Consider the following 27,369-nt stretch of genomic DNA (forward strand, 5'->3'; position numbering starts at 1 on the left):
CAATGTGGGCTGAAGGGCCTGTACTGAGCTGTACTGTTCTATGTTCTATGTTCTATAGAAAACATCCAGCACAATACAGGCCCTTCGGCTCAAAAGCTGTGCCAAACATGTCCTTAACTCAGAAATTACCTAGGGTTACCCATAGCCCTCTATTTTTCTAAGCTCCATGTACCTACCCAGGAATCTCTTAAAAGACCCTCTTGTATCCGCCTCCACCACCGTTGCCGGCAGTCCATTCCATGCATTCACCACTCTCTGCGTAAAAAACTTACCCCTGACATCTCCTCTGTACCTACTTCCAAACACCTTAAAACTGTGCCCTCTCGTGCTAGCCATTTCAGCCCTGGGAAAAAGCCTCTGACTATCCACATGATCAATGCCTCTCATCATCTTATACACCTCTATCAGGTCTCCTCTCATCCTCCGCCGCTCCAAGAGGAAAAGGCCAAATTCACTCACCCTATTCTCATAAGGCATGCCCCCAGTTCGGGCAACATCCTTGTAAATCTCCTCTGCACCCTTTCTATGGTTTCCACATCCTTCCTGTAGTGAGGCAACCAGAACTGAGCACAGTACTCCAAGTGGGGTCTGACCAGGGTCCTATATAGCTGCAACATTATCTCTCGGTTCCTAAACTCAATCCCACGATTGATGAAGGCCAATACACCATATGCCTTCTTAACCACAGAGTCAACCTGGGCAGCAGCTTTGAGTGTCCTATGGACTTGGACCCCAAGGTCCCTCTGATCCTCCACACTGCCAAGAGTTTTACCATTAATATCATATTTTGCCATCATATTTGACCTACCAAAATGAACCACCTCACACTTATCTGGGTTGAACTCTATCTGCCACTTCTCAGCCCAGTTTTGCATCCTATCGATGTTCCGCTGTAACCTCTGACAGACCTCCACACTATCCATAACACCCCCAACCTTTGTGTCATCAGCACATTTACTAACCCATCCCTCCACTCCCTCATCCAGGTCATTTATAAAAATCACAAAGAGTAGGGGTCCCAGAACACATCCCTGAAGCACACCACTGGTCACTGACCTGTATGCAGAATATGACCCATCCACAACCATTCTTTGCCTTCTGTGGACAAGCCAGTTCTGGATCCACAAAGCAATGTCGCCTTGGATCCCATGCCTCCTTACTTTCTCAATAAGCCTTGTAGGGGGTACCTTATCAAATGCCTTGCTGAAATCCATATACACTACATCTACTGCTCTTCCTTCATCAATGTGTTTAGTCACATCCTCAAAAAATTCGATCAGGCTCGTAAGGCACTTTGACCTGCCTTTGACAAAGCCATGCTGACTATTCCTATTCATAAAATACCTCTCCAAATGTTCATAAATCCTGCCTCTCAGAATCTTTTCCATCAATTTACCAACTACTGAAGTAAAACTCATTGGTTATTGATTTCCTGGGCTATCTGTACTCCCTTTCTTGAATAAGGTAACAACATCCGCAACCCTCCAGTCCTCCAGAAACTCTCCCGTCCTCATTGATGATGCAAAGATCATTGCCAGAGGCTCAGCAATCTCCTCCCTTGCCTCCCACAGTAGCCTGGGGTACATCTCATCTGGTCCTGGTGACTTTTCCAATTTGATGCTTTCCAAAAGCTCCAGCACATCTTCTTTCTTAATATCTATATGCACACGCTTTCAGTCCGCTGTAAGTCATCCCTACAATTGTCAAGATCCTTTTCCGTAGTGAATGCTGAAGCAAAGTACTCATTAAGTACCTCTGCTATCTCTTCCAGTTCCATACACACTTTTCCCCTGTCACACTTGATTGGTCCTGTTCTCTCATGTCTTATCCTCTTGCTCTTCTTATGCTTGTAGAATGCCTTGGGGTTTTCCTTAATCCTGTCCGCCAAGGCCTTCTCATGGCTTCTTCTGGGTCTTCTAATTTCATTCTTAAGCTCCTTCCTGCTAGCCTTATAACCTTCTAGATCTCTATCATTACCTAGTTTTTTGAACCTTTCGTAAGCTTTTCTTTTCTTCTTGACTAGATTTATAACAGCCTTTGTACACTATGGTTCCTGTATCCTACCATCCTTTCCCTTTCTCATTGGAACATACCTATGCAGGACTCCACACAAATATCCCCTGAACATTTGCCACATTTCTTCCATACTTTGCCCTGAGAACATCTGTTCCCAATTTAAGCTTCGAAGTTTCTGCCTGATAACCTCATATTTCCCCTTACTCCAATTAAATGCTTTCCTAACTTGTCTGTTCCTATCCCTGTCCAATGCTATGGTAAAGGAGATAGAAGTGTGATCACTATCTCCAAAATTCTCTCCCACTGAGAGATTTGACACCTGACCAGGTTCGATTCCCAATACCAGATCAAGTACAGCCTCTCCTCTAGTTGGCTTATCTACATAATGTGTCAAAAAACCTTTCTGAACACACCTAACAATTTCCACCCCATCTAAACCCCTTGTCTAGGGAGATGCCAATCGATATTTGGGAAATTAAAATCTCCCACCATGACAACCCTGTTATTATTACACCTTTCCAGAATCTGCCTCCCTATCTGCTCCTCGATGTCCCTGTTATTATTGGGAGGTCTATAAAAAACACCCAGTAGAGTTATTGACCCCTTCCTATTCCTAACTTCCACCCACAGAGACTCTGTAGACAATCCCTCCATGACTTCTTCCTTTTCTGCAGCCGTGACACTATCTCTGATCAGCAGTGCCACGCCCCCACCTCTTTTGCCTCCCTCCCTGTCCTTTCTGAAATATCTAAAGCTTGGCACTCTAAGTATCCATTCCTGCCTCTGAGCCGTCCAAGTCTCTGTAATGGCCACAACATCATAGTTCCAAGTACTGACTCACGCATTAAGCTAATCCACTTTGTTCATAATACTCCTCGCATTAAAATAGCCACACCTTAAACCATCAGTCTGAGCGCGTCCTTTCTCGATCACCTGCCTATCCTCCCTCTCGCACTGTCTCCAAGATTTCTCGTTTTGTGAGCTGATCACATCTTCCTCTGTCTTTTCAATTCGGTTCCAGAATCTGTTGGAATTCTTCGAGGAATTAACAAGCAGGGTGGATGGACAAAGGAGAGGAAGTGGATGCCATTTACTTGGATTTTCAGAAAGCATTTAATAATGTGCCACACATGAGGCTGCTTAGCAAGCTAAAATTCTATGGCATTACAGGAAAGCTACTGGCATGGATAGAGGAATGGCTGACAGGCAGGAGGCAGCAAGTGGGAATAAAAGAGGCCATTTCTGGTTGGCTGACTCCCAGAAGGTTAATTCACAGGTTGAGTCTGTGATAAAGAAGGCAAATGCAATGTTGGCATTTATTTCAAGGGGAAACATAGAAACATAGAAAATAGGTGCAGGAGTAGGCCATTCGTCCCTTCGAGCCTGCACCGCCATTCAGTATGATCATGGCTGATCATCCAACTCAGAACCCTGTACCTGCCTTCTCTCCATACCCCCCGATCCCTTTAGCCACAAGGACCATATCTAACTCCCTCTTAAATATAGCCAATGAACTGGCCTCAACTGTTTCCTGTGGCAGAGAATTCCACAGATTCACCACTCTCTGTGTGAAGAAGTTTTTCCCTAATCTCAGTCCTAAAAGGCTTCCCCTTTATCCTCAAACTGTGACCCCTCGTTCTGGGAATAGAATATAAAAGCAAGGAGATAATGTTGAGCCTTTATGAGACACTAGACAGGCCATGAACTGTTAAAATTGTCAACAGTTTTAGGCCCTATATCTATGAATGACTGTGTTGTTGTTGGAGAGAGTCTAGAGGAGGTTCATGAGGATGATTCTGGGAATGAAGGGGTTAACATATGAGGAGCGTTTGGTAACTTTGGGCCTGTATTCGCTGGAATTTAGAACAATGTGGGGGGATCTCATTGAAACCTACCAAATGTTGGAAGGACGAGAGAGGGTGGATTTGGAGAGGATGTTTCCCGTGGTGGAGGTATCCAGAACTGGAGGATACAGCCTCAGAATTGAAGGACATCCTTTTATAACAGATGTAAGGAAGAATTTTTTAGCCAGAGAGTAGTAGATCTGTGGAATGCTCTGCCACAGACTGCGGTGGAGGCCAAGTCTGCTGGTATATTTAAGGCAGAAGTTGATCGTTTCCTGATTGGTGAGGGCATCAAAAGATATGGCAAGAAGACAGGTGAATGGAGTAGAGTGGGATCTGGGATCAGCCATGATGAAATGGCAGAGCAGACTTGATGGGCTGAATGGCCTAATTCTGCTGCTATGTCTTATGATCTAAAGTGTAGTGCAGATAAACTATAAATTACGAGAGCATAACAAGGTAGATTGTGAGGTTGAGAGTTGATTTTTATCATACAGTGCAACATTTCACAGATTTTTACTGCACGACAGAAGCTCTTCCGAGGCCTAGTGGTAGGTGCTTACAGGTTTTTTATCATCTTCCTCGTGGGAGAGAGGAAAAGAGAGGAAGGGTGAGGTCGTTGATTATGCTGACTGCTTTACTGAGGCAGTGAGATGCACAGACAGAGTCCTTGGAGGGAAGGTTGATTACTGATATGTGCTGAACTCTGTCCACAACTTTCTTCAGTCACGCACGGAGCAGCTACTATACCAAGTCGGAATGTGTCCGGAGACTATGTATTCTATGATGCATGGATCAAAATTGGTAAGAATTGACAGGGACTCGCTGAGTTTCTTCAGCCTCCTGAGGAGGTAGAGGCACTGGGTAGCCCTCTTGGCCGTGAGATCAAAATGGCTGGACCAGGTATTTAAACCAAGAGAAAATTCAGCCTGTTCAATTTATCAAGATTGTGATTCCTAATGGTTAGCTGCACTGTGATGATATACTGCTCTGGCAAGTACGTGTTCTGCATTAATCTGGGACAGTGCAAATCCAAAATGAAGCAAAACTGTGCATCCATGATGGCTTGTGGAAGGTGACACCTCTTTGTTCTAAGAAGCTATGCATCATGTTTTTCTTGGTAGCTGAAACCCAGCATGCATATTTATAACTCATTCAGAATGCCAGCTCCTGTCCTTCACATGTGGTTCAGTTACTAAGCCCTGCGGAACCATTTCGACTGACAGGAGAAGTGGCAAAGGAGGGTTACTACTGCCTTAAAAACCCCTCACTTTGGGCAGATAGGGCTTGTCAGCCGTGGTTGGCAACTCATCTAGGAGAGAGAAATCTCTGATCTCAAACCTCTGCTGCCTCGCAGCTATACCCACTCATGGGGAAGGTTTTGGGGGTAAAACCCAAGGGAAAAATCCACTGCTGGGACAGATGGTGGATGGTCGTACAAGCAGCCGGTGTATATCACAAGTCCTGGTTATGCGACCAACCACTGGCAGGCAATCTCTGAAGAGTATTGATAATGGCTGGGGTCACCCATCTTGTAAAGACACTGCCTGGAAGAAGGCAATGGCAAACCACACCTGTAGAAAAATTTGCCAAGAATAAACATGATCACCCACATCATATGACATATGAATGAATATAGGCATCCATTAATCTCGTGAGACAATGGATTTGCATCTTGGAAGGTTTCCAGGGCGAAGGCCTGGGCAAAGTTGTATGGAAGACCGGCAGTTGCCCATGCTGCAAGTCTCCCCTCTCCATGCCACCGATGTTGTCCAAGGGAAGGGCACTAGGACCCATACAGCTTGGCACCGGTGTCATCGCAGAGCAATGTATGGTTAAGTGCCTTGCTCAAGGACACAACACGCTGCCTCAGCTGAGGCTCGAACTAGTGACCTTCAGATCACTAGACCGATGCCTTAACCACTTGGCCACGCGCCAACACAATGAATGAATAAATGTTTATGGATTCATTGTCCATTCTGAATCTGATGGTGGAGGGGAAGATGTGGTTCCTGAAACGATAAGTGTGGGTCTTCATAATAACGAATTCTTCCTCCTGCACTCGATAATCAGTACCTGGGCTTCTCTATTCAATACGCTAAGCCCACAAAGTTGAAAGCAGAGTAATGCAAATAGCTGAGCAACGCACGCAAAATGCTGGAGGAACTCAGCAGGTCAGGCAGCATCTATGGAGGGGAATGTACAGTCAGCATTTTGGGCCAAGACCCTTCATCAGGACTGGAACATCAACTGTTTATTCATTTCCGTAGATGCTGCCCTAACTACTGAGTTCCTCCAGCATTTTGTGTGTGTTGCTCCGGATTTCAGCATCTGCAGAATCTATTGTGTCTCCAATACAAAAAGCTCCAGGGTTGTGAGAACGGACACGGAACTACCAAGTTTGCAAAGAAGTACGGTAGCAGCAATTAGAAAGGTGTTATTGTCAGCATTATTTTGCAGTGTGTTGAGCATCAAGATCATGTTGCAATACTGATTTTGCAACGTTGCAAGTAAGAAAATTTATCCTCTCCCCCTTCTCTCTTTTTCCATTCCCCATTCTAGCTCCCCTCTTAACCCTTCTCTTTTCCTCACCTGCCTATCATCTGCCATTGGTGCCCCTCCTCCATCCCTTTCTTCCATGGTCCACTCTCCTCTCCTATCAGATTCCTTCTTCTTCAACTCTTTACCTTTTCCACCTATCACATCCCAGCTTCTTACTTCATTCCCCCCTCCCCTAACTACCCACCTTCCCTCTCACCTGACTTCACTTATTACCTGCCAACTTCCACACCTTTCCCTCCCGCCACCATCTTAATCTGGCTTCTTCCCCCTTCCTTTCCAGTCCTGAAGAAGAGACTCAGCCCAAAGCATCAACTATTTGTTCAATTCCATGGATGAAACGTAGAAACAGAGAAAACCTACAGCACAATACAGGCCCTTTGGCTCACAAAGCTGTGCCGAACATGTCCTTACCTGAGAAATTACCTAACGTTATATATAGCCCTCTATTTTTCTGAGCTCCATATACCTGTCCAGAAGTCTCTTAAAAGACCCTATCATAGCTGCCTCCACCACCGTTGCCGGCAGCCCATTCCACGCACTCACCACTCTCTGAGTAAAAAACTTACCCCTGACATCTCCTCTGTACCTACTCCCCAGCACCTTAAACCTGTGTCCTCTTGTGGCAACCATTTCAGCCCTGGGAAAAGGCCTCTGACTATCCACACGATCAATGCCTCTCATCATCTTATACACCTCTATCAGGTCACCTCTCATCCTCCGTCGCTCCAAGGAGAAAAGGCCGAGTTCACTCAACCTGTTTTCATAAGGATACTGCCCGACATGCTGAATTCCTCCAGCATTTTTTGTGTGATACTCTGGATATCTGCAGAATCTCTTGTGGTTGCAATGCTGAGGTTATGATATGTTGCCTTGCCCTCTATTAAGATACTGTTCATTTGTTGCAGGGTCCAATAGGATCTCCAGGAGTGGATGGGACTTCTGGCAAACCAGGATCCAAAGGGCAAAAGGTAAGTCATGAAAACACAGTGAGGTGAATGAGTGTGTAGTCCCAAACTGGTCTCCACAGTGAATTTTTATCAGAAAGTAAAGGCAATTTTCCCATACCATTCAAATATTTCATCATGTTTATATGCGTTGCTGACCTACATAAACCTTCTTCATGATAAATCTAATTCATCTTCTTAGCCCGTCTATAATCCTCCATTTTTTGTTCACCCATGTCCTATCTAAGTTTTTTTTAAATGTCTGCCTCTACCAGCAACCCTGGCAGCGCGTCTCTCATCTCTGTGTAAGAGACCTACTTCGACATCCCTCCATACTGAGTTTACACACTTCTCTGATACTGGCCAAAGCCACCCTGAGAAAAAGATGATGATTGTCTACCCCATGTATGCCTCTTATACACCACTATCAGGTGACTCTCGTTCTCCGACACCTCAAAGAGAAAAGTCCAAGCTCACTCAACCTATCCTCATAAGATATACTCTCTAATCCGGGCAGCATCCTGGTAAATCTCCTCTACACCCTCTGGAAAGCTTCTACATTTTTCTTCGCAAGTCAAGTTTATTGTCGTTTAACTATATAGGAGTAGACCGCCAAATGAGATGAACCAGCATGCAAAGCACAGTTGTACAGATAACACACATAATAACTTAGGAAAGTAAGTATTAAATCTACAAATGAGTTCTGCATAAATAAACAAAGTAAAGTGCATAAATTGAATAGAGTACAGAACAAATTAACCGGTGACACACCGAATGTGATGCACCAGGAATGTCAGACACCTAATGGCCTGAGGGATGAAGCTGTTTCCCATCCTGACTGTTCTTGTCTTTATGCATCATGGTCTCCTGCCTGATGGTAGGATGTCAAAGAGGATGTTGGATGGATGGGTGGGATCCTTGATAATACCAAGGGCCCTGCATACGCATTTGTAGGGACTTCCAGTCCGATGACCAGAATTGGGCACAATACTCCAAGTGTGGTCTAACCAGACCAGAAGTACAACATGACCTCTCAGCTCCTGAACTCAATCCCCCAACTAATGAAGGCCAGCACACCATACGCCATCTTAACTAGGATAATCAAGGACACGACCCACCCAGCCAACAGACTTTTCGTCCCTCTTCCCTCCGGGAGAAGGCTCAGGAGCTTGAAGACTCGTATGGCCAGATTTGGGAACAGCTTCTTTCCAACTGTGATAAGACTGCTGAACGGATCCTGACCCGGATCTGGGTCGTACCCTCCAAATATCCGGACCTGTCTCTTGGTTTATTTGCACTACCTTACTTTCCATTTTTCTATTTTCTATTTATGATTTATAATTTAATTTTTTAAAATTTACTAATTTTAACTATTTTAAATATTTAATACTTGTAATCCAGGGAGTGTGAAGCGCAGAATCAAATATCGCTGTGATGATTGTACGTTCTAGTACCAACTGTTTGGTGACAATAAAGTATAAAGTATAACTAATCAAGAATGTGAGGCCCTCTGCTAATGCTTTTGGGCCTTTTCTAGTATTTTTGGATTAAATGGGACCTCTCTGTTTTCCACAAGAAAAATCAATAAAATGTACTTGTTTGCAGGGTGATCAAGGTCCAATTGGCAAGCCAGGACTACCGGGAGCAAAGGTAAATTGTAGACCTTTAAAGGTCGGATTGACTGCACTTCACTTGCTCGGCTGAGAGGCATTATTGTAAAACTGTATAGCTTGCGATCCTCCGCTGGGGTAGATCCTCAGGATCAGTACTGTGTACCGTGGTCTTATGGTATCCAAGGTGCCTGGCGGGACCAATGTGGGAACTGCAGACTAATCCATGGATGGGGCCAGAGGTGACTGAAGGGAAAGCTGAGCGGTTGGTTTGTGAGATAGATGCACTCTTTCTGTTGCTCACCCAGGGCTTTGGGGTGCCCCAGACCCAAGGTCCTCAAGGCCATCCTGAAAACTCGTAGTCCTCCTCATTCAGCCGACTTGGGATTGGAGTCAGTAGTGATGCTGCCTTTCTTCAAGAAGTCTTCAAGCACATCCATTAACCTTCTCATCTGTCGGCTTAGTAACGGCATGGTAGCACAACGCTTTACAGTACTGGCAACCCACGTTCATTACCCACCGCTGTCTGAAAGGAGTTTGTACATTCTTCCCATGGCCATGTAGTTTTCCTCTGGGTGTTCCGGTTTCCTCCCACAGTCCAAAGATGTACCGGCTGGTAGGTTAATTGGTCATTGTAAACTGTCCTGTGGTTAGGCTAGGGTTACATCAGAGGATTGCTGGGTGACACGGCTCTAAGGGCTGGAATGGCCTGTTCCCTGCTGTATCTCAATCAATCAGTCAATAAGTAAATGTTTTCCCAAGAGAGGTCTCAAAACAGCTGGCTGTGCTCATTGGAGGCTGTCAATTAGAATCCGGTCAATAGTTCAATGCTACATAATATAGAAGAGAAAAAATAATAATAATAATAATAAATAAGTAAATCAATTACGTATATTGAATAGATTAAAAATCATGCAAAAACAGAAATACTGTATACTAAAACAAAAGTGAGGTAGTGTCTAAGGGTTCAGTGTCCATTTAGAAATCGGACGGCAGAGGGGAAGAAGCTGTTCCTGAATTGCTGAGTGTGTGCCTTCAGGCTTCTGTACCTCCTACCTGATGGTAACAGTGAGAAAAGGGCATGCCCTGGGTGCTGGAGGTCCTTAATAAAGGATGCTGCCTTTCTGAGACACCGCTCCCTGGGTACTTTGTAGGCTAGTACCCAAGATGGAGCTGACTAGATTTACAACCTTCTGCAGCTTCTTTCAGACCTGTGCAGTAGCCCCTCCATACCACACAGTGATGCAGCCTGTCAGAATGCTCTCCACGGTACACCTATAGAAGTTTTTGAGTGTATTTGCTGACATATCAAATCTCTTCAACCTCCTAACGAAGTATAGTCGCTGTCTTGCCTTCTTTATGACTGCATCGATATGCTGGGACCAGGTCAGATCCTCAGAGATCTTGACGCCCAGGAACGCTCCAGTTCTGATCCCTCTGTGAGGATTGGTATGTGTTCCTCCTTCTTACCCTTCCTGAAGTCCACAATCAGCTCTTTCGTCTTACTGACGTTGAGTGCCAGGTTGTTGCTGCAGCACCACTCCACTAGTTGGCATATCTCACTCCTGTACACCCTCTGATTCTGATATAAGTCTCTATTGTGGACTGAGAGTGGGAAGGGGGCAGGGAGAGGGGAATCATGGTTGGGAAAAGGAGAAGGAAGAGGAGAGGGAGCAGGAAGCACCAAAGAGACATTCTTTAGTGATCAATAAACCAATTGCTTGAAATCAAATAACCTTCCCTGGTGACTCAGGGCTGGGAAGGTCTGCACCCCCACCACTCCACCCACCTGGCACACCTTCTCTGCCACGGTCTTCCCCCTCGCCATTCCCAACATCCTTTGCTCACACCAGATTTATAAACTCATTCTCTGCTCCACAATGACAAATACAGTACTGTGAAAAAATCTTACCCACCCTAACTCTTTATAGAGGCATGTTGCCAAGATTTTTTGCGCGATACTGTGTGTCAAGAAAATTGTTGTTTCATAGCAGCAGTACAGCTCAAGACAAAAAGTACTGTAAGAAACAATAAAAATAAATAAATCGTGCAAGAAAGGAATTGTGAGGTGGTGTTCATGAATTCATTGTCCGTTCAGAAATCTGATCACAGAGGACAAAAAGTTGTTCCTAAAAGATTGAGAGGTCTTCAGGCTCCTGTACCTCCTCCCTGATGGTAGCAATGAGAAGAGGGCATGTGTCAGATGGTGAAGGTCTTTAATGATGGATGCCACCTCTCTGAGGTACTGCCTCGTGAAGATGTCCTTGTTGGTGGGAAGGCTTGTGCCTATGAAAGAGTCTACAAACCTCTGCAGCCTCTTGCAGTCCTGTGTATTTCAGAAGGTGATGCAGCCTGTCAGAATGCTCTCCACCATATATCTGTAGCTATTTGCCTGAAGCTTTGGTAACATACCAATGTCCTCAAACTCCTAATGAAGTGCACCTTCTGTTGTGCCTTCATCATAATTGCGTCAACACGTTGTACCCAGGATAGATCCTGTGAGGTGCTGACACCCAGGAACTTGAAACAGCTTACTCTTTCCACTACTCACCCCTCAATGAGGAGTGGAATGTGTTCCCTGACTACCCCTTCCGGAAGTCCACAATCAGCTCCTTGGTCTTACTGATGTTGTTGCAACACCTCTCAACCAGCCAATCTATCTCCTTCCCATATGCCTCCTGGTCAGCATCTGGGATTCTGCCAACAACGGTGAGTCCTGTCTAAGTTCGGGTAGTTGGGACTGTTGGGCGCTAGTGAAATGCTTGGGCTTACCCCGTCAAGGAGCTATTATTGACCTCAGGAGAATGAAACCAGTTCTCATCAGAGGATCAGAAGAGGAGAGGGTCAACAACTTTAAGTTCCTTGGTGTTATTTTGTAGGACCTGTCCTGGGCCCAGCAGGTAAGTGCAATTAGAAAGAAAGCATGACAGCTCCTCTACGTTTTTAGGAGTTTGCAAAAATACAGCATGGCATCTAAAACTTTGACAAACTTCGAGTAGTTGGAAGTATATTGAGTGGCTAAATCACAGCCTGTTATGGAAACACCAATGCCCTTGAACAAAAGATCTACAAAAAGTAGTGGATATGTCCCAGTTCATCATGGGTAAAGCTCTCCCTAGCATTGAGAACATCTACACGGAGCATTGTCGCAGGAAAGCAGCATCCATCATCAGGGACCCCCACCACCCAGGTCATGCTCTCTTCTCGCTGCTGCCATCTAGAAGAAGGTACAGGAGTGTCAGGGCCAGCACCACCAGGTTCAGAAGCAGATAATAAACTTACTTCGAACTTTGAACTTTAACTTATACAACAACCCAGGATTCTGCAACATTACTTTTTTCTTGATGCTAAACCACAAATTACCACTTTACCGATTCTTGTCCACAAAGATCTGCTTCTTAATTGCATCTTAAGACCAATATCAGTGGCTTACATTGTGTTTATTTACAGACTGGAGACTTGTGTGATTTAGAACATAGAACATAGAATAGTACAGCACAGTACAGGCCCTTCGGCCCACAATGTTGGGCCGACCCTCAAACCCTGCCTCCCATATAACCCCCACCTTAAATTCCTCCATATACCTGTCTAGTAGTCTCTTAAACTTCACTAGTGTATCTGCCTCCACCACTGACTCAGGCAGTGCATTCCACGCACCAACCATTCTCTGAGTAAAAAACCTTCCTCTAATATCCCCGTTGAACTTCCCACCCCTTACCTTAAAGCCATGTCCTCTTGTATTGAGCAGTGGTGCCCTGGGGAAGAGGCGCTGGCTATCTACTCTATCTATTCCTCTTATTATCTTGTACACCTCTATCATGTCTCCTCTCATCCTCCTTCTCTCCAAAGAGTAAAGCCCTAGCTCCCTTAATCTCTGATCATAATGCACACTTTCTAAACCAGGCAGCATCCTGGTAAATCTCCTCTGTACCCTTTCCAATGCTTCCACATCCTTCCTTTAGTGAGGTGATCAGAACTGGACACAGAACTCCAAGTGTGGCCTAACCAGAGTTTTATAGAGCTGCATCATTACATCGCGACTCTTAAACTCTATCCCTCGACTTATGAAAGCTAACATCCTATAAGCTTTCTTAACTAACCTATCCACCTGTGAGGCAACTTTCAGGGATCTGTGGACACGTACCCCAAGATCCCTCTGCTCCTCCACACTACCAAGTATCCTGCCATTTACTTTTTAGACAATGAAACCATAAGACATAGGAGCAGAATTAAGCCATTCAGCCCATCGTGTCTATTCCACCATCCCATCATGTCTGATTTATTATCCTTCTCAACCTCAATCTCCCAGTAACCTTTGACACCACTTACTAATTTTGAACTATCAATGTCCAATTTAAACGTACCCAATGACTTGGCCTCCGCAGCCGTCTGTGGCAATAAGTTCCTCAGGTTCACCACCCTCTACCTAAAGGAATTCCTTCTCATCTCATTTCTCTACACAGTTCTCTACACAGGGAATAAAACAGTGCAAATAGACCACCATTCGTCTCTCATCATTCTTGCAATAACATAGCATTGAATTTCCCAGACGCGGTTTGTTAGCAAGGCAAGTTTTTATTAAGTGTCCCAAATTGCTCTTCTGAAAGTCATAGTGAACCACAATGTGTCACAGAGGTAGTCAAATCCACTGTTACTGGGGTTCTTCTCCTCTCGGCCAGTGTCCCAGACATACAACCCTTCAGCAATAAATAGGACTGAAATCCACATGCGACGTTGAAATTACACACGTAGAAGCTTCTTGCTCATTCTGGACAGTTGTATGAACGGATCAGCAAAGCCAAAGTCAATTTATTATCAATGTACGTATATTATCAGTGCTGATCACCCCATCCTTGACCAAGCTGTTCCACCGTGAACACGATCTGTTACGAGTCAACATGACGCTTTCAGATCAGGTCATGCCCAGCACGTACCTCCGCCGCACGGCTCGGGTGTGTTTCTGGGGTACAGGGGCTAGCGACCCTCGTGCCTGTTCTCTGAGCAGCAGTGAACCATCTGACTGGCCTATCAGAGTTCTCTTTGGGAACTAGTTGACTTGATCAGCATTTCTGATCTGGCTATTGTTCACGATTGCACTTAATAAAAAAAAAATGTCAGCATATACAACCCAGAGATTTATTTTCTTGTGGGCATTTACACAAAAATAAGGAGATACAACAGAACTTATTAAAAACTATACATAAACAAAGACAGATAAACAACTAATGTGCAAAAGAAGATAAATTGGGCCAATAAAAAATAAATAAATAATACTGAAAACATAAGCCCGTACGATATAGGAGCAGAATTAGGCCATTTGGACCATTAAGTCTGCTTCGCCATTTCTTCGTGGCTGATCCAATTTTTCTCTCAGCTGCAATCTTCTGCCTTCTCCCCACATGCCTTCATGCTCTGACCAATTAAAAATCAACCTTTGCCTTAAATATACATAAAGACTTGGTCTCCACAGCTGCCTGTGGCAAAGAATTCCACAGACTCACCACTCTCTGGCTGAAGAAATTCCTCCTTATCCCCATTCTAAAAGGGTGCCCCTCTATTCTGAGTCTGTGTCCTCTGGTCTTCAACTCTACCACCATAAGGAATATCCTCTCCACATCCAGTCTATCAAGGCCTTTCACCATTCGGTAGGTATCAATGAGGTCACCCCTCATTCTTCTGAATTCCAGTGAATACAGGCCCAGAGCCATGAATGCTCCTCATATGACAAGCCATTCAATCCTGGAATCATTTTTGTGAACCTCCTTTGAACAATCTCCAGTTTCAGCACATCCTTTCTAAGATAAGGCACCCCAACCTGCTCACAATACTCCAACCAGTGCATTATAGCCACAGTTCTGACATCTTTCCTTTAGAATACTTCTTCCTCTTTGGGATATATATATCCTGTGCCTCTCGAATTGCTTCCAGAAATTCCAGCCATTGCTGCTCTGCCATCATCCCTGCCAGTGTTCTTTTCCAATCAATGTTGGCCAACTCCTCTGTCAAGTCTCTGTAATTCCCTTTTTTCCACTGTAATATTGATACATCTGACTTTAGCTTCTCCTTTATGTTGGTGCTAAGTTCATAAATATATCCATAGACACAAGACATTCCTCAGATACTGGAAACCTTCAGCAACACGCAACAAAACGCCAGGGGAACTTAACAGGTCAGGCAGCTCTATAGAGGGGAATAAACAGTCAACGTTTTGGCTGGGACACCTTCATCAGGCCTAGGACTTCGAAAGTCATACATAAATGGAAGATTTCTAAACTAATCTCAGTTACAGTAGGTGTTTTTCTGTAATCGAGTGTCCGCACTGTAACTCTCACCAGCACAGCAGATCATAAAAGTGGGGCAGGTTTGGTGGGCTGAATAGCCTAATTCTGCACCTACATCTTCTGTATTATAAAAGATCACAAAAACGGGTTGAGACTGCAGGACCTGGGTGAGAAAGGTGAATGTGGGTTTCATTTCTGCCCTTTCATAATGGGGCAGACACAAAGAGTACTGAGGCAGACCCACTTTAGTTTCTATAAGTTTCAGTGCTCCCCTCCCTTCCAGACATGCTACCTGACTTGCTGGCTAACATAAATATTGATTCCATAAATTGTTATGTTGTTATCCATAAATATTCATTCATTCATCACCATTACATGCCATGTCCTGTGACGTAGGCAATCATGGTCTCATGGCCATGATTGTTCTTGACAAACTTTTCTACTGAAGTGGATTGCCATTGCCGCCTTCTGGGCGGTGTCTTTACAAGATGGATTACCCCAGCCGTTATCAATACCCTTCAGAGATTGTCATCCTGACGTCAGTGGTCACATAAATAGGACTTGTGATTTGCACCGGCTGTTCATACAACCATCCAACACCTGCTGCCATGGCTTCACATGACTCTGATTGGGGGGGGGGGGTCACAAGTCACCGCAAAGTCACCCAACGATAAATGTTATGACAGCTCTCTTTAAACTCTGTAATGTTGTTCTTTTTTCAGGGAGAGGTCGGAGAGAGCGGTTTGCCAGGACCTCCAGGATTCCCAGGGCTGCTTGGTCCGCCTGGACCTCCAGGACCTCCTGGGCCAGCCGGTGGTGGTCCTGACTTTGGATTTGAGGTAACTTCTCCCATAGCAATGATGAATTTTGGAGAACAATGAGACAGGTGACTATTTCATAAAACAGAACTTGTGGATTAGAACTGAATGTAGACGACTAAAGGCCGCTCGCCATGAGAAATGTTTAATCAAGCTGAGGAATTTGGCAAAGCCAGATCATCTCTTGCAATGGTTTACTAATCAACCAATAAGTAAGAAGGAAAAATTAATGTACGGATGGAGGTTGAGATACCATGAAGAGCACTGTTATTCCTAATTCCTAATGTATGTACAAGGAGAATAAAGTGATGCTTGATCCTTTGGATTCACAGAAGTTGCATGGATTGAGAGGTGTTAATGCAAGGTGCTCAGACCAGCATGTGAAGACCATAGGGAAAGAGGTGTGAGGATTGCTAGTGTCAGGGCAGGCTGAGGATTCAGCTGGAGACAGTGCATAACTACAATCAGTTGGATTGCATATGCCTGTGTAGATCACTAAAGGCAAACAGCCACACTCACAGAACATAATCTGCAATTAGTACTATTATTGGTATTGGTTTCTTATTGTCCCTTACACCAAGATAGAGTGTGAAGCTGATCTTACAGTTTGCACATACTATTCGTACAGATGTAGTTCAGGCTCAAGTTTATCGTCATCTGACTGTGCACATATACAACCAAACAAAACAATGTTCCTCCAGACCACAGTGCACCCACACAACAAATCAAATATCACGTATATCAAGGATCAAGAATCAACTTTACGCACAACACGCTGGAGGAACTCAGCAGGTTGGACAGCATCCGTGGAAACGAACAGTCAATGTTTCGGGTGAAACCCTGAAGTTCCTCCAGCATGTTGTACGTGTTGCTTTGACCCCAGCATCTGCAGAGTGTCTTGTGTTTAAGAATCAACTTTATTCACCATTTACATATATTTGGAATTTTCTGTGGTGTGTTGGTCAGGACGTGACTGCAACAAAAAAAACATTCAATAATTATAAAGAATGAAGAATTATAGGGTTGTCGTGGTGGGAGATTTTAATTTCCCAAATATCGATTGGCATGTTCTTAGAGCAAGGGGTTTAGTTGGGGTGCAGTTTGTTAGGTGTGTTCAGGAAGGTTTCCTGACACAATATGTAGATAAGCCTACAAGAGGAGAGACTGTACTTGATCTGGTATTGGGAAAGGAACCTGGTCAGGTGTCGGGTCTCTCAGTGAGAGAGCATTTTGGAGATAGTGATCACAATTCTATCTCCTTTACCATAGCATTGGAGAGGGATAGGAACAGACAAGTTAGAAAAGCGTTTAATTGGAGTAAGGGGAAATATGAAGCTATCAGACAGGAACTTGGAAGCATAAATTGGGAACAGATGTTCTCAGGGAAACGTACAGCAGAATTGTGTCATGGGCTGGGTTGATCATACCCAAAAGACCCAACCAATTTGAGTGTCCAGGAAATGTGGTAATAGGCATACAAGCACAACCAAGTAACTTGAGCCTAATTTATTATCATAAAACACAAATAATCCACAGAAAATACTATGCGGTAAGTTACAAAGATTTCCATAATGATTTCAGGGCTCACGATTCAGAGTCTGCACTTGATAGTCGCTATCATCGAGGGACTTGATTGTCACTGTTGTCGGGGGATCTCCAAATTCCGACCCTGGGTCTGTCCTAGTCACCGATGATCATGATCCCCCGGTCTAGGTGAAGTCCCAAGGACTGAGAGAAATGTGCCTCAGTAAATAGGGGTTCAATGCACAAACACAGCGAGACACATAAAGGCAGAAAAACTATTCGGTCTTTTGTTCTCATGCCACTGTGCCTGAGGCCAAGAAAGAATCCAGCCACTTATTAGCAAACATTTGACAAACCTATGGTGTTTAGCTTGTACAGACTCCTGACATGCTGTGAGCTCGCAAAGAGCTGAAGTGTCACTTGGAGTTGTTCAGACATTCATCCAATATTTTTACAAAATTTAATATTACAATGTAGAAATGACAGTTAGCATGCATTACTCCAGGATTAAATGGGACCAATCTAGAACTAGTACACTGTAAGTGGACCGAAGGACATTTTTTTGTGCTGTACCTCTCTGTTGACACTATGATGAGTGGAATAGCGATTTGACAATAATAGTGATCTTACAATCTCTCCTTTCCATACTTGCTCGTTTCCTTGGTCTTCCAATCTATAAGTAGAGCCCCTTACCACTGCCAGCTCCTCTCTTCCCACCACTAATGAAAACCATGATCAGGTTCATCACATCATTGGTATTCCAGGAGAGTTCCTACTTCTGAGAAGGAAATGGATAGACAGAGTCAGGCCGAATTGATTGGAAAAGTGGCAGGTCAGTCACGTCTGCAGAATCTTGTTCTGAGACGGAATTTTATAGAGTAATGACTGATTCCAAAGTCTCGAGCACACCATCCACCATCTGCTATTAACACTGATGTTCAAGTTGCCGTGCTGTAGGAGCAGCGGAGGCCAAGGAGAGATCAGACAGAGGTTCTTAACATTATGAAAGGCATAGACAGAGTAGACAGGCAGGATATTTTCCCAGGGTTGAAATGTCTAATACCAGAGGGCACACGGCAAGGGTACACTGTAAGTTCAAAGCAGATGTGAGGGGCAAGTTTTTCCCAGGATTGCTGAAATGTGCTGCCTGGGGTGATGGTAGAGGGATATCTGGGGTAATGTTTGCTAGAGAGTTCCAGATACGCACATGATGTAATGCCGAGGTTTGAAAAGCACCGGTAAGGCCTCACTTGGAGTATCATGGGCAGTTTTGGTCCCTTATCTAAGAAAGTCATTGGAGGGGATTCAAAGGAGGTTCATGAAAATGATTCCAGGATTGAAAGGCTTGTCATATGAGAAACATTTGATGTCTCTGGACCTCTACTTACTGGAATTCAGAAGAATGAGGGGTGACCTCATTGAATGTTGAAAGACCTCGATAGAGTGGATGTGGAGAGGTGGAGGAGTATAAAACCAGAGGGCACCACCTTAGAATAGAGGGGTGTCCTTATAGAACAGAGACGAAGAGGAATTTCTCTAGCCATAGAACAGTGAATCTGTGGAATTCATTGCCATAGGCAGCTGTCATTGAGTATATTTAAGACAGAGGTTGATAGATTCTTGATCAGTCGGGTCATGAAGGGATATAGGGACAAGGCAGAAAATTGGGACTGAGAGGGAAAATGGATCGACCATGATGAAATGGTGAAGCAGACTCAATGGGCCAAATGGCCGAATTCTGCTCCTATATCTTACAGTCTTATGAATGTGAGGAAAATGGAAGGATATGGACATTGTATAGACGGAAAGTTAGATATACATTACTAGTTAAATGTGGGGCAAATGGCCTGTTCCTGTGCTGTACTGTTGTATGTTTTGTGTTCTATGACATGTCGGTGAAGGCTACATCTACCCTTGGATACCAACTACCAGTCCAGATACAGCCCACTTTTAGCCATTGGGAGGCTGGAACGTCGTCATTTCAGAGTGAGAATAGGAATCTAATTTATTATCTCCGACACACACTCAGTTTTATTTTGTACACCTGTACACCTGCTTGTAATGCCAATATCCAATCAGCCAATCATGTGACAGCAACACAATGCATTAAGGCATGCAGACATGGTCAAGAGGTTCAGTTGTTGTTCAGTCCAAACATCAGAATGGGGAAGAAATGGGATCGATGTGACTTTGACCATGGAATGATTGTTGGTGTCAGACAGGTTGGTTTGAGTATCTCAGAAACTGCTGACCTCCTGGGATTTTCACGCAAAACAGTCTCTAGAGTTTGCAGAGAATGGTGTAAAACCAAAAAATAAAATGTAGTGACATCTGTGGGTGAAAACGCCATGTTAATGAGAGAGGTCAGGGGAGAATGGCCAGACTGGTTCAAGCTGACAGAAACGCGACAGTAACTCAAATAACCACACGTTACAACAGTAAAATTCGATCTAAATGGCTTTGACTGTGGGTTGGTGCCAGATGGGGTGGTTTGAGTATCTCAGAAACCGCTGACCTCCTGGGATTTTCAGGCACAACAGTGTCTAGAGTTTACAGAGAATGGTGCAAAAAACAAAAAAATCCAGTGAGTGGCAGTTCTGTGGGTGAAAATGGCTTGTTCATGAAAAGGTTGAGAGGAGAGTGGCCAGACTGGTTCAAGCTGACAGGAAGGCGACAGCAACTCAAATAACCTCACGTTACAACAGTGGTACGCAAAAGAGCATCTCTGAAGCAAACCCTGAGGTAGATGGGTTGCAGCAGGTTCCACACTGGGTTCCATTTCTGTGGCCACTTTATTAGGTACACCCCAGCACTTCATAAATTGGCCTCAGAGTGTGCATTATGAAATTTGCTGTTTTGTGGAGGCAGTACAGTGCTAGACATGAAAATAATGAGAATATATTAAAAATAACTAAGAAGTGCAAAAAGAGGGTACAATAGTGAGGTAGTGTTCATATGCTTGTGGACCATTCAGAAAGCTGATGGCACCCCTCTAATGTTATGTCCCTTTTTTTTTGCTTATATCATTTTTATACATGTCTGAGCTGGTATGTTCTTGTTGATTTCATTGGTTTTTTTTGAAAATTTTGAAAAATTTTGTGTGTGTGTGTGTGTGTGTGTCTCTGTCTCTGCAGGCTCTTGTACCTCCTTTCTGATGGTAGCAATGAGCAGAGAGTATGTACTGGGTGGTGAGGGTCCTTAATGATAAATACTGGCTTCTTGGGTCACTGACTGCTAAAGGTATCACCAACGCTCGGAGGCTAATCCCCATGATAAAGCTGGCTGAGTTTACAACCCTCTGTGGTTTTTTCTGATCCCTCCATACCAGATGACAATGCACCATGTCTGCTCTCAGTTAGCTGAAGAAGTACAGCAGAACATAAGGAACCCTTCCCCTGGGCACATCCTGGTTACAGACATAGTCATAGAACTCTACAGCATATTAGCATGCCCTTTGGCCCATCTAGACGATACCGAACTGTGTCCCATCAACCGACACCCAGACCATAGCCCTCCATACCCCTCCTATCCATTGACCTATCCAAACTTCTCCTAGGTGTTGATATTCAACCCACATCCACCACATCTGCTGGCAGCTCATTCCACACTCACACCACCCTCTGAGTGAAGTTCCCCTTGTGTTCCCCATAAACTTTTCATCTTTCACCCTCAACCCACGACCTCTGGTTGTTGTCCCACCCAACTTCAGTGGAAAAAGCCTGCTTGCATTTCCCCTATCTATAATCCTCATAGTGTTGTATGCCTCCATCAAATCTCCTCTCAGTCTTCAACGCTCCAGGGAATACAGTCCTAACCTATTCAACCTTTTCCTCCAGGTCCTCCAGACCCAGCAACATCCTTGTAAATTTTCTCTGCACTCTTTCAACCTTATTTACATCTTTCCTGTAGGTAGGTGACCAAAACTGCACACAATACCCCAAATTAGGCCTCACCAACGTCTTATACAACTTCAACATAACATCCCATCTCTTGTACTCAGTACTTTGATTTATGAAAGTCAATGATCCAAAGGCTTTCTTTACGACCCTCTCTACCTGTGACACCACTTAGAAAGTATTACAGATCTGTATTCCTAGATCCCTGTTCTACCCACTTCACCCATGACCTCTAGTTCCAGTCTCACTCAACCTCGGTGGAAAATAGCGTACGTGCATTTACCCTATCTCTACCACTAACAGTTTTGTGTACCTCTATCAGTTCTCCATTGCTCCAGAGAATAAAGTCCTAACCTATTCAAATTTACCCTGCAGGTTAATGCCTTCTGAAGACATTAGTGCATTGGGGAACATTTTGGCTCTGGTGACCATAATTCTATTAGTTTTAAGATAGTGACAGAGAGTGATTTAACTGTTGAATACACAAGCCAGATTTTAATATATTCTTCTCTATCTGTCCAACAGGATATGGAAAGTTCTGGTGAATTTGGATCCCTGGGCATACCTGGAAAACCTGGACTTCCTGGACCTCAGGGTCCCCCAGTAAGAATCTTAAATAATCTGGGAAACTCTTCCCCTTATAATCCTTTCAGAACAGAACTTCTGACCCAACTGTACCCTTCTGGCACACGGAACATAGAAGAATGCGGCCCACGAACAAGCCCTTCGGCCCATAATGTTGTGCCGAACCAGCTAAAAAGTAAATTTTTTAAAACCCAAAATCGAATCCCTCCTATCTACACAATGTCCATATCCCTCCATCTTCCACGTACCCATGTGCCTATCTAAAGGTCTCTTAAATGCCTCGAATGTGTCTGCCTCTACCACCACCCCAGGCAGCTCATTGCAGGCATCCACGACTCTCTGAGTAAAAAACTTACGCTCACATCCCCCTTAAACCTACCCCCTCTCACCTTCAATAAGTGTCCTCTGGAATTAGACATTTCCAGCCAGGGAAATAGATACTCCCTGCCTACTCTATCTATCCCTCCCTTAATCGTACAAACCTTTATGCAATCTCCCCTCAGCCTCCGCTGCTCTAAAGAAAACAACCCAAGTTTATCCAGCCTCTCATGATAGCACATGCCCTCGAAATCAGGCAGCATCCTGGTAAACCTCTTATGCACCCTCCCCAATGCCTTGACATCCTTCCTATATTGGGGCAACCAGAGATGTGTGCAATGCTTCAGACATGATCTAACGAGAGTTCTATGAAGTTGCAACATAATCTCTTGACTTTTGAACTCAATGCCTTGACTAATAAAAGCAAGCATTCCATAAAAATTCTTAACCACCCTATCGACCTGTGTAGCCACTTTCAAGGAGCTATGAACTTGGACCCCAAGGTCTCTCTGCTCAGCAACACTACTAACACTCTTGCCCTTAACAATGTGCTGTCTCCTTGCATTTGCCCTACCAAGGTTCAACACCTCACATTCATCTGGGTTAGACTGTCTTCCACCTGTAAACTGTACGCAAGCACAGGGCCCACCCCTCTGCACAGTGCCGTTGGAAGCCTTGAAATAAATTATTGGACTGGATTGTGAATGCTGACGTGCCGCTCGTGTCTGATACAGCAGATTTGCAGGTTACAAAGATTCTACATGACAACAGACTTCAAATATTTGTTCAACAGTTGACTCTCTCTCTCCCTCTCTCTCCCTGCAGGGCGAAAGAGGTAAACAGGGCTCTCCAGGTGAAATGGTAAGTTCAGGTCAATCAAGAGGCCATTTTTAATCCTGTTTTCTCCACCTGGCAACCTGCAGAAAAGATAGCAGACGGTCCAATCCAATGGCGCCACAACTCTGCTGACTGGGATAATGGAAACATGGGCTTCGTTTCTCAGTGTCGTGTTTCTGTTCATCCTTCTAAGGCAGTCCCCCAGGGTCAAAGATAACTTGCTTCCACTTGGGTTCTGTGGGTTGGGAGTAGCTGATGTGGCTAAGGTGGGAATCATGGACTCGCCCATGAATGGGAAAGGCGAGGACTGATTGGGGAGCTTGTGAGGGAGTGCATTTCTTCCACCTTACAGCCGGGGACTTTCTGCACTACCGATACACAAATTCGAGGTTCCGAGGGCCAGCCCTTTTCTTTGAGCACCCCTGTGCCAGAGGTTCCAAGGAATGGGAGGACATTCCATTTCTTGAAGGAGGCTCCAAACATCTGACTGAGTTCTTCCAGGATTTGATAAAGGCAGAGCAATGGGTTTGGTGGATATAAACTTTTGGAAGGCTTTCAACAAGGTTCCCCATGATGGGCTTATTCAGATAGTCATGAGGCATGGATCCTGAGAAAAATGGCTGTATGGATTCAGAATTGGCTTGCCCACAGAAGGCAGGAGGTGGTAGTAGATGGAGCTTATCCTGCCTGGAGGTAGATCTGTTCTAGAACCCCCACTGTGGTGGGAAATCAGGTTCGTGGGGTCAGAAGAGACACACAGTTAAGTTGACTGTTTATTTACAAGACAAAACTGACACTGAACATGCAGTAAACCCTTCAAGCTAAGCCCGGTTACAGATACTTATCTAAGCTGAGCGTCGAAAGTGGCAGGAGAAAATAGGTGCTAAACGTATACACAGTGGTAAATATCTATTTAAAGTGTGCTGCCAGGCCCTCTGTACCGCAGCAGATCCACCCCACCCCCAGCCCACCATCTACCGTTTCTGTGGCAATATCAGCTACCTGGTACACGGGGACCTGAGAGAAACAGAGACCGTATGATAGTGCACACTAGATTTAAACCCTAGCTATGTTGTGACGTCATCAGCGAAACGGAAGCTGGTGGGATGGGCCACAACGCTCCTTACACCGGCCAGTCCCCTACATCCCACGGGGCATTTTCTTTCGATGAGCAGGCAGGTTGCGACGCTGGAGCACCTGTGCTTTGTGATCTGACAATGACTTGGATGAGGAAATGGAAGGGTGCTTAGTAAGCTTGTGGATGGTAAGAAGGTTAGTGGTGTTGTGGATGGTGTGGACGCAGGCTGCAATGGGACATTAATAGATTGTACAGCTGGGCTAAGAAGGGGCAGACCTTGACCAACTTTCTGTGCGAGAACTCTCCAGTTCAGTGACCAACAAATAATCCCTACCATCCATGTACCTATCCAAACTCACTTAAACGTGAAATTGAGCTTGCACGCACCACTCGCACTGGCAGCTCCTTCCACAGTCTCACGACTGTCTGAGAAGTGTCCTCTCGTGTTCCCCTTCAACTTTTCACCTTTCACCCTTGACCCATGATGTCTAGTTGTAGTCCCACCTGACTTCAGTGGAAAAACCCTGCTTGCATTTACCCTATCTATACCCCTCATAATTTTGTATACTTCTATCAAATCTCTTCTCAATTGTCTACACTGCAAGGAATAAAGTCCAAACCTAGTCAGTGTTTTCTTATAACTCAGGTCCTCCAGTCCTGGCAACATCCTTGTAAATTTTCTCAGTACTCACTCAGCCTTATTTGCAAATGAACCTAAAGTGATAAAAAGAAATATAAAGTTTGCATTTGCATAGTGCCTTTCAAGCCCTCATGATACTGACAGTACTCTACAGCCAAAAGGGCATTTTTGATGTGTAGTTCTATATAACGTCACGATTGTTCTAGGTGGGATGGTAGCGTAGCAGTGAGCGCATCACTTTACTGCACTAGTGACTGGGTCTCAATTCCCAGCACTGTCTGCAAAGGGTTTGTACAGTCTCCATGACCATGTGGGTTTTCCCTGGGTGCTCTGATTTCCTCCCACATTCCAAAGATGTACTGGCTCATAGGTCAGGGTTCTAGTATGGATAGTGTCTGATTGGCAGGAGGCAAAGAGTGGGAATAAAGGGAGACTTCTCTGACTGACTGCCAGTGACTAATGGTGTTCCACAGGGGTCTGTTTTGGGACCGATTCTCTTTACGTTTTATGTCAAAGATTTGGATGACGGAATTGATGGCTTTGTGGCCAAGTTTGCAGAAGATATAGAAACATAGAAACATAGAAAATAGGTGCAGGAGTAGGCCATTCGGCCCTTCGAGCCTGCACCGCCATTTATTATGATCATGGCTGATCATCCAACTCAGAACCCAGCCTTCCCTCCATACCCCCTGACCCCTGTAGCCACAAGGGCCATATCTAACTTCCTTTTAAACATAGCTAATGAACTGGCCTCAACAGTTTGCTGTGGCAGAGAATTCCACAGATTCACCACTCTCTGTGTGAAGAAGTTTTTCCTAATCTCGGTCCTAAAAGGCTTCCCCTCTATCCTCAAACTGTGACCCCTCGTTCTAGACCTCCCCAACATCGGGAACAATCTTCCCGCATCTAGCCTGTCCAATCCTTTTAGGATCTTATACGTTTTTTGAGGATGTAACTAGTAGAGTGGATAGGGGAGAACCAGTGGATGTGGTATATTTGGATTTTCAAAAGGCTTTTGACAAGGTCCCACACAGGAGATTAGTGTGCAAACTTAAAGCACACGGTATTGGGGGTAAGGTATTGATGTGGATAGAGAATTGGTTAGCAGACAGGAAGCAAAGAGTGGGAATAAACGGGACCTTTTCAGAATGGCAGGCAGTGACTAGTGGGGTACCGCAAGGCTCAGTGCTGGGACCCCAGTTGTTTACAATATATATTAATGACTTAGATGAGGGAATTAAATGCAGCATCTCCAAGTTTGCGGATGACACGAAGCTGGGTGGCAGTGTTAGCAGTGAGGAGGATGCTAAGAGGATGCAGGGTGACTTGGATAGGTTGGGTGAGTGGGCAAACTCATGGCAGATGCAATTTAATGTGGATAAATGTGAAGTTATCCACTTTGGTGGCAAAAATAGGAAAACAGATTATTATCTGAATGGTGGCCGATTAGGAAAAGGGGAGGTGCAACGAGACCTGGGTGTCATTATACACCAGTCATTGAAAGTGGGCATGCAGGTACAGCAGGCGGTGAAAAAGGCGAACGGTATGCTGGCATTTATAGCGAGAGGATTCGAGTACAGGAGCAGGGAGGTACTACTGCAGTTGTACAAGGCCTTGGTGAGACCACACCTGGAGTATTGTGTGCAGTTTTGGTCCCCTAATCTGAGGAAAGACATCTTTGCCATAGAGGGAGTACAAAGAAGGTTCACCAGATTGATTCCTGGGATGGCAGGTCTTTCATATGAAGAAAGACTGGATGAACTGGGCTTGTACTCGTTGGAATTTAGAAGATTGAGGGGGGATCTGATTGAAACGTATAAGATCCTAAAAGGATTGGACAGGCTAGATGCGGGAAGATTGTTCCCGATGTTGGGGAGGTCTAGAACGAGGGGTCACAGTTTGAGGATAGAGGGGAAGCCTTTTAGGACCGAGGTTAGGAAAAACTTCTTCACACAGAGAGTGGTGAATCTGTGGAATTCTCTGCCACAGCAAACTGTTGAGGCCAGTTCATTAGCTATGTTTAAAAGGAAGTTAGATATGGCCCTTGTGGCTACAGGGGTCAGGGGGTATGGAGGGAAGGCTGGGTTCTGAGTTGGATGATCAGCCATGATCATAATAAATGGCGGTGCAGGCTCGAAGGGCCGAATGGCCTACTCCTGCACCTATTTTCTATGTTTCTATGTTTCTATGTTTCAATCAGATCCCCCCTCAATCTTCTAAATTCCAACGAGTACAAGCCCAGTTCATCCAGTCTTTCTTCATATGAAAGACCTGCCATCCCAGGAATCAATCTGGTGAACCTTCTTTGTACTCCCTCTATGGCAAAGATGTCTTTCCTCAGATTAGGGGACCAAAACTGCACACAATACTCCAGGTGTGGTCTCACCAAGGCCTTGTACAACTGCAGTAGTACCTC

General features: G+C 44.7%; 1 protein-coding gene across 3 annotated transcripts in view; it reads left to right on the forward strand.

Moving 5' to 3' along the window:
• The window catches only part of LOC134356188 (collagen alpha-1(XV) chain-like), a 342,799-nt gene that overhangs the window by 221,125 nt on the left and 94,305 nt on the right, over positions 1–27,369 (forward strand). For all 3 annotated transcript variants that reach the window (XM_063066926.1, XM_063066907.1, XM_063066918.1), the window contains 5 exons: positions 7,328–7,390; positions 8,972–9,016; positions 15,980–16,096; positions 22,021–22,098; positions 23,224–23,259. In XM_063066926.1, coding sequence (XP_062922996.1) covers positions 7,328–7,390; positions 8,972–9,016; positions 15,980–16,096; positions 22,021–22,098; positions 23,224–23,259 — 339 coding nt within the window. The remainder of the gene's footprint in view (positions 1–7,327; positions 7,391–8,971; positions 9,017–15,979; positions 16,097–22,020; positions 22,099–23,223; positions 23,260–27,369) is intronic.

This window comes from Mobula hypostoma, chromosome 1 (genome assembly GCF_963921235.1).
Source record: "Mobula hypostoma chromosome 1, sMobHyp1.1, whole genome shotgun sequence".
Classification (NCBI taxonomy): domain Eukaryota; kingdom Metazoa; phylum Chordata; class Chondrichthyes; order Myliobatiformes; family Myliobatidae; genus Mobula; species Mobula hypostoma.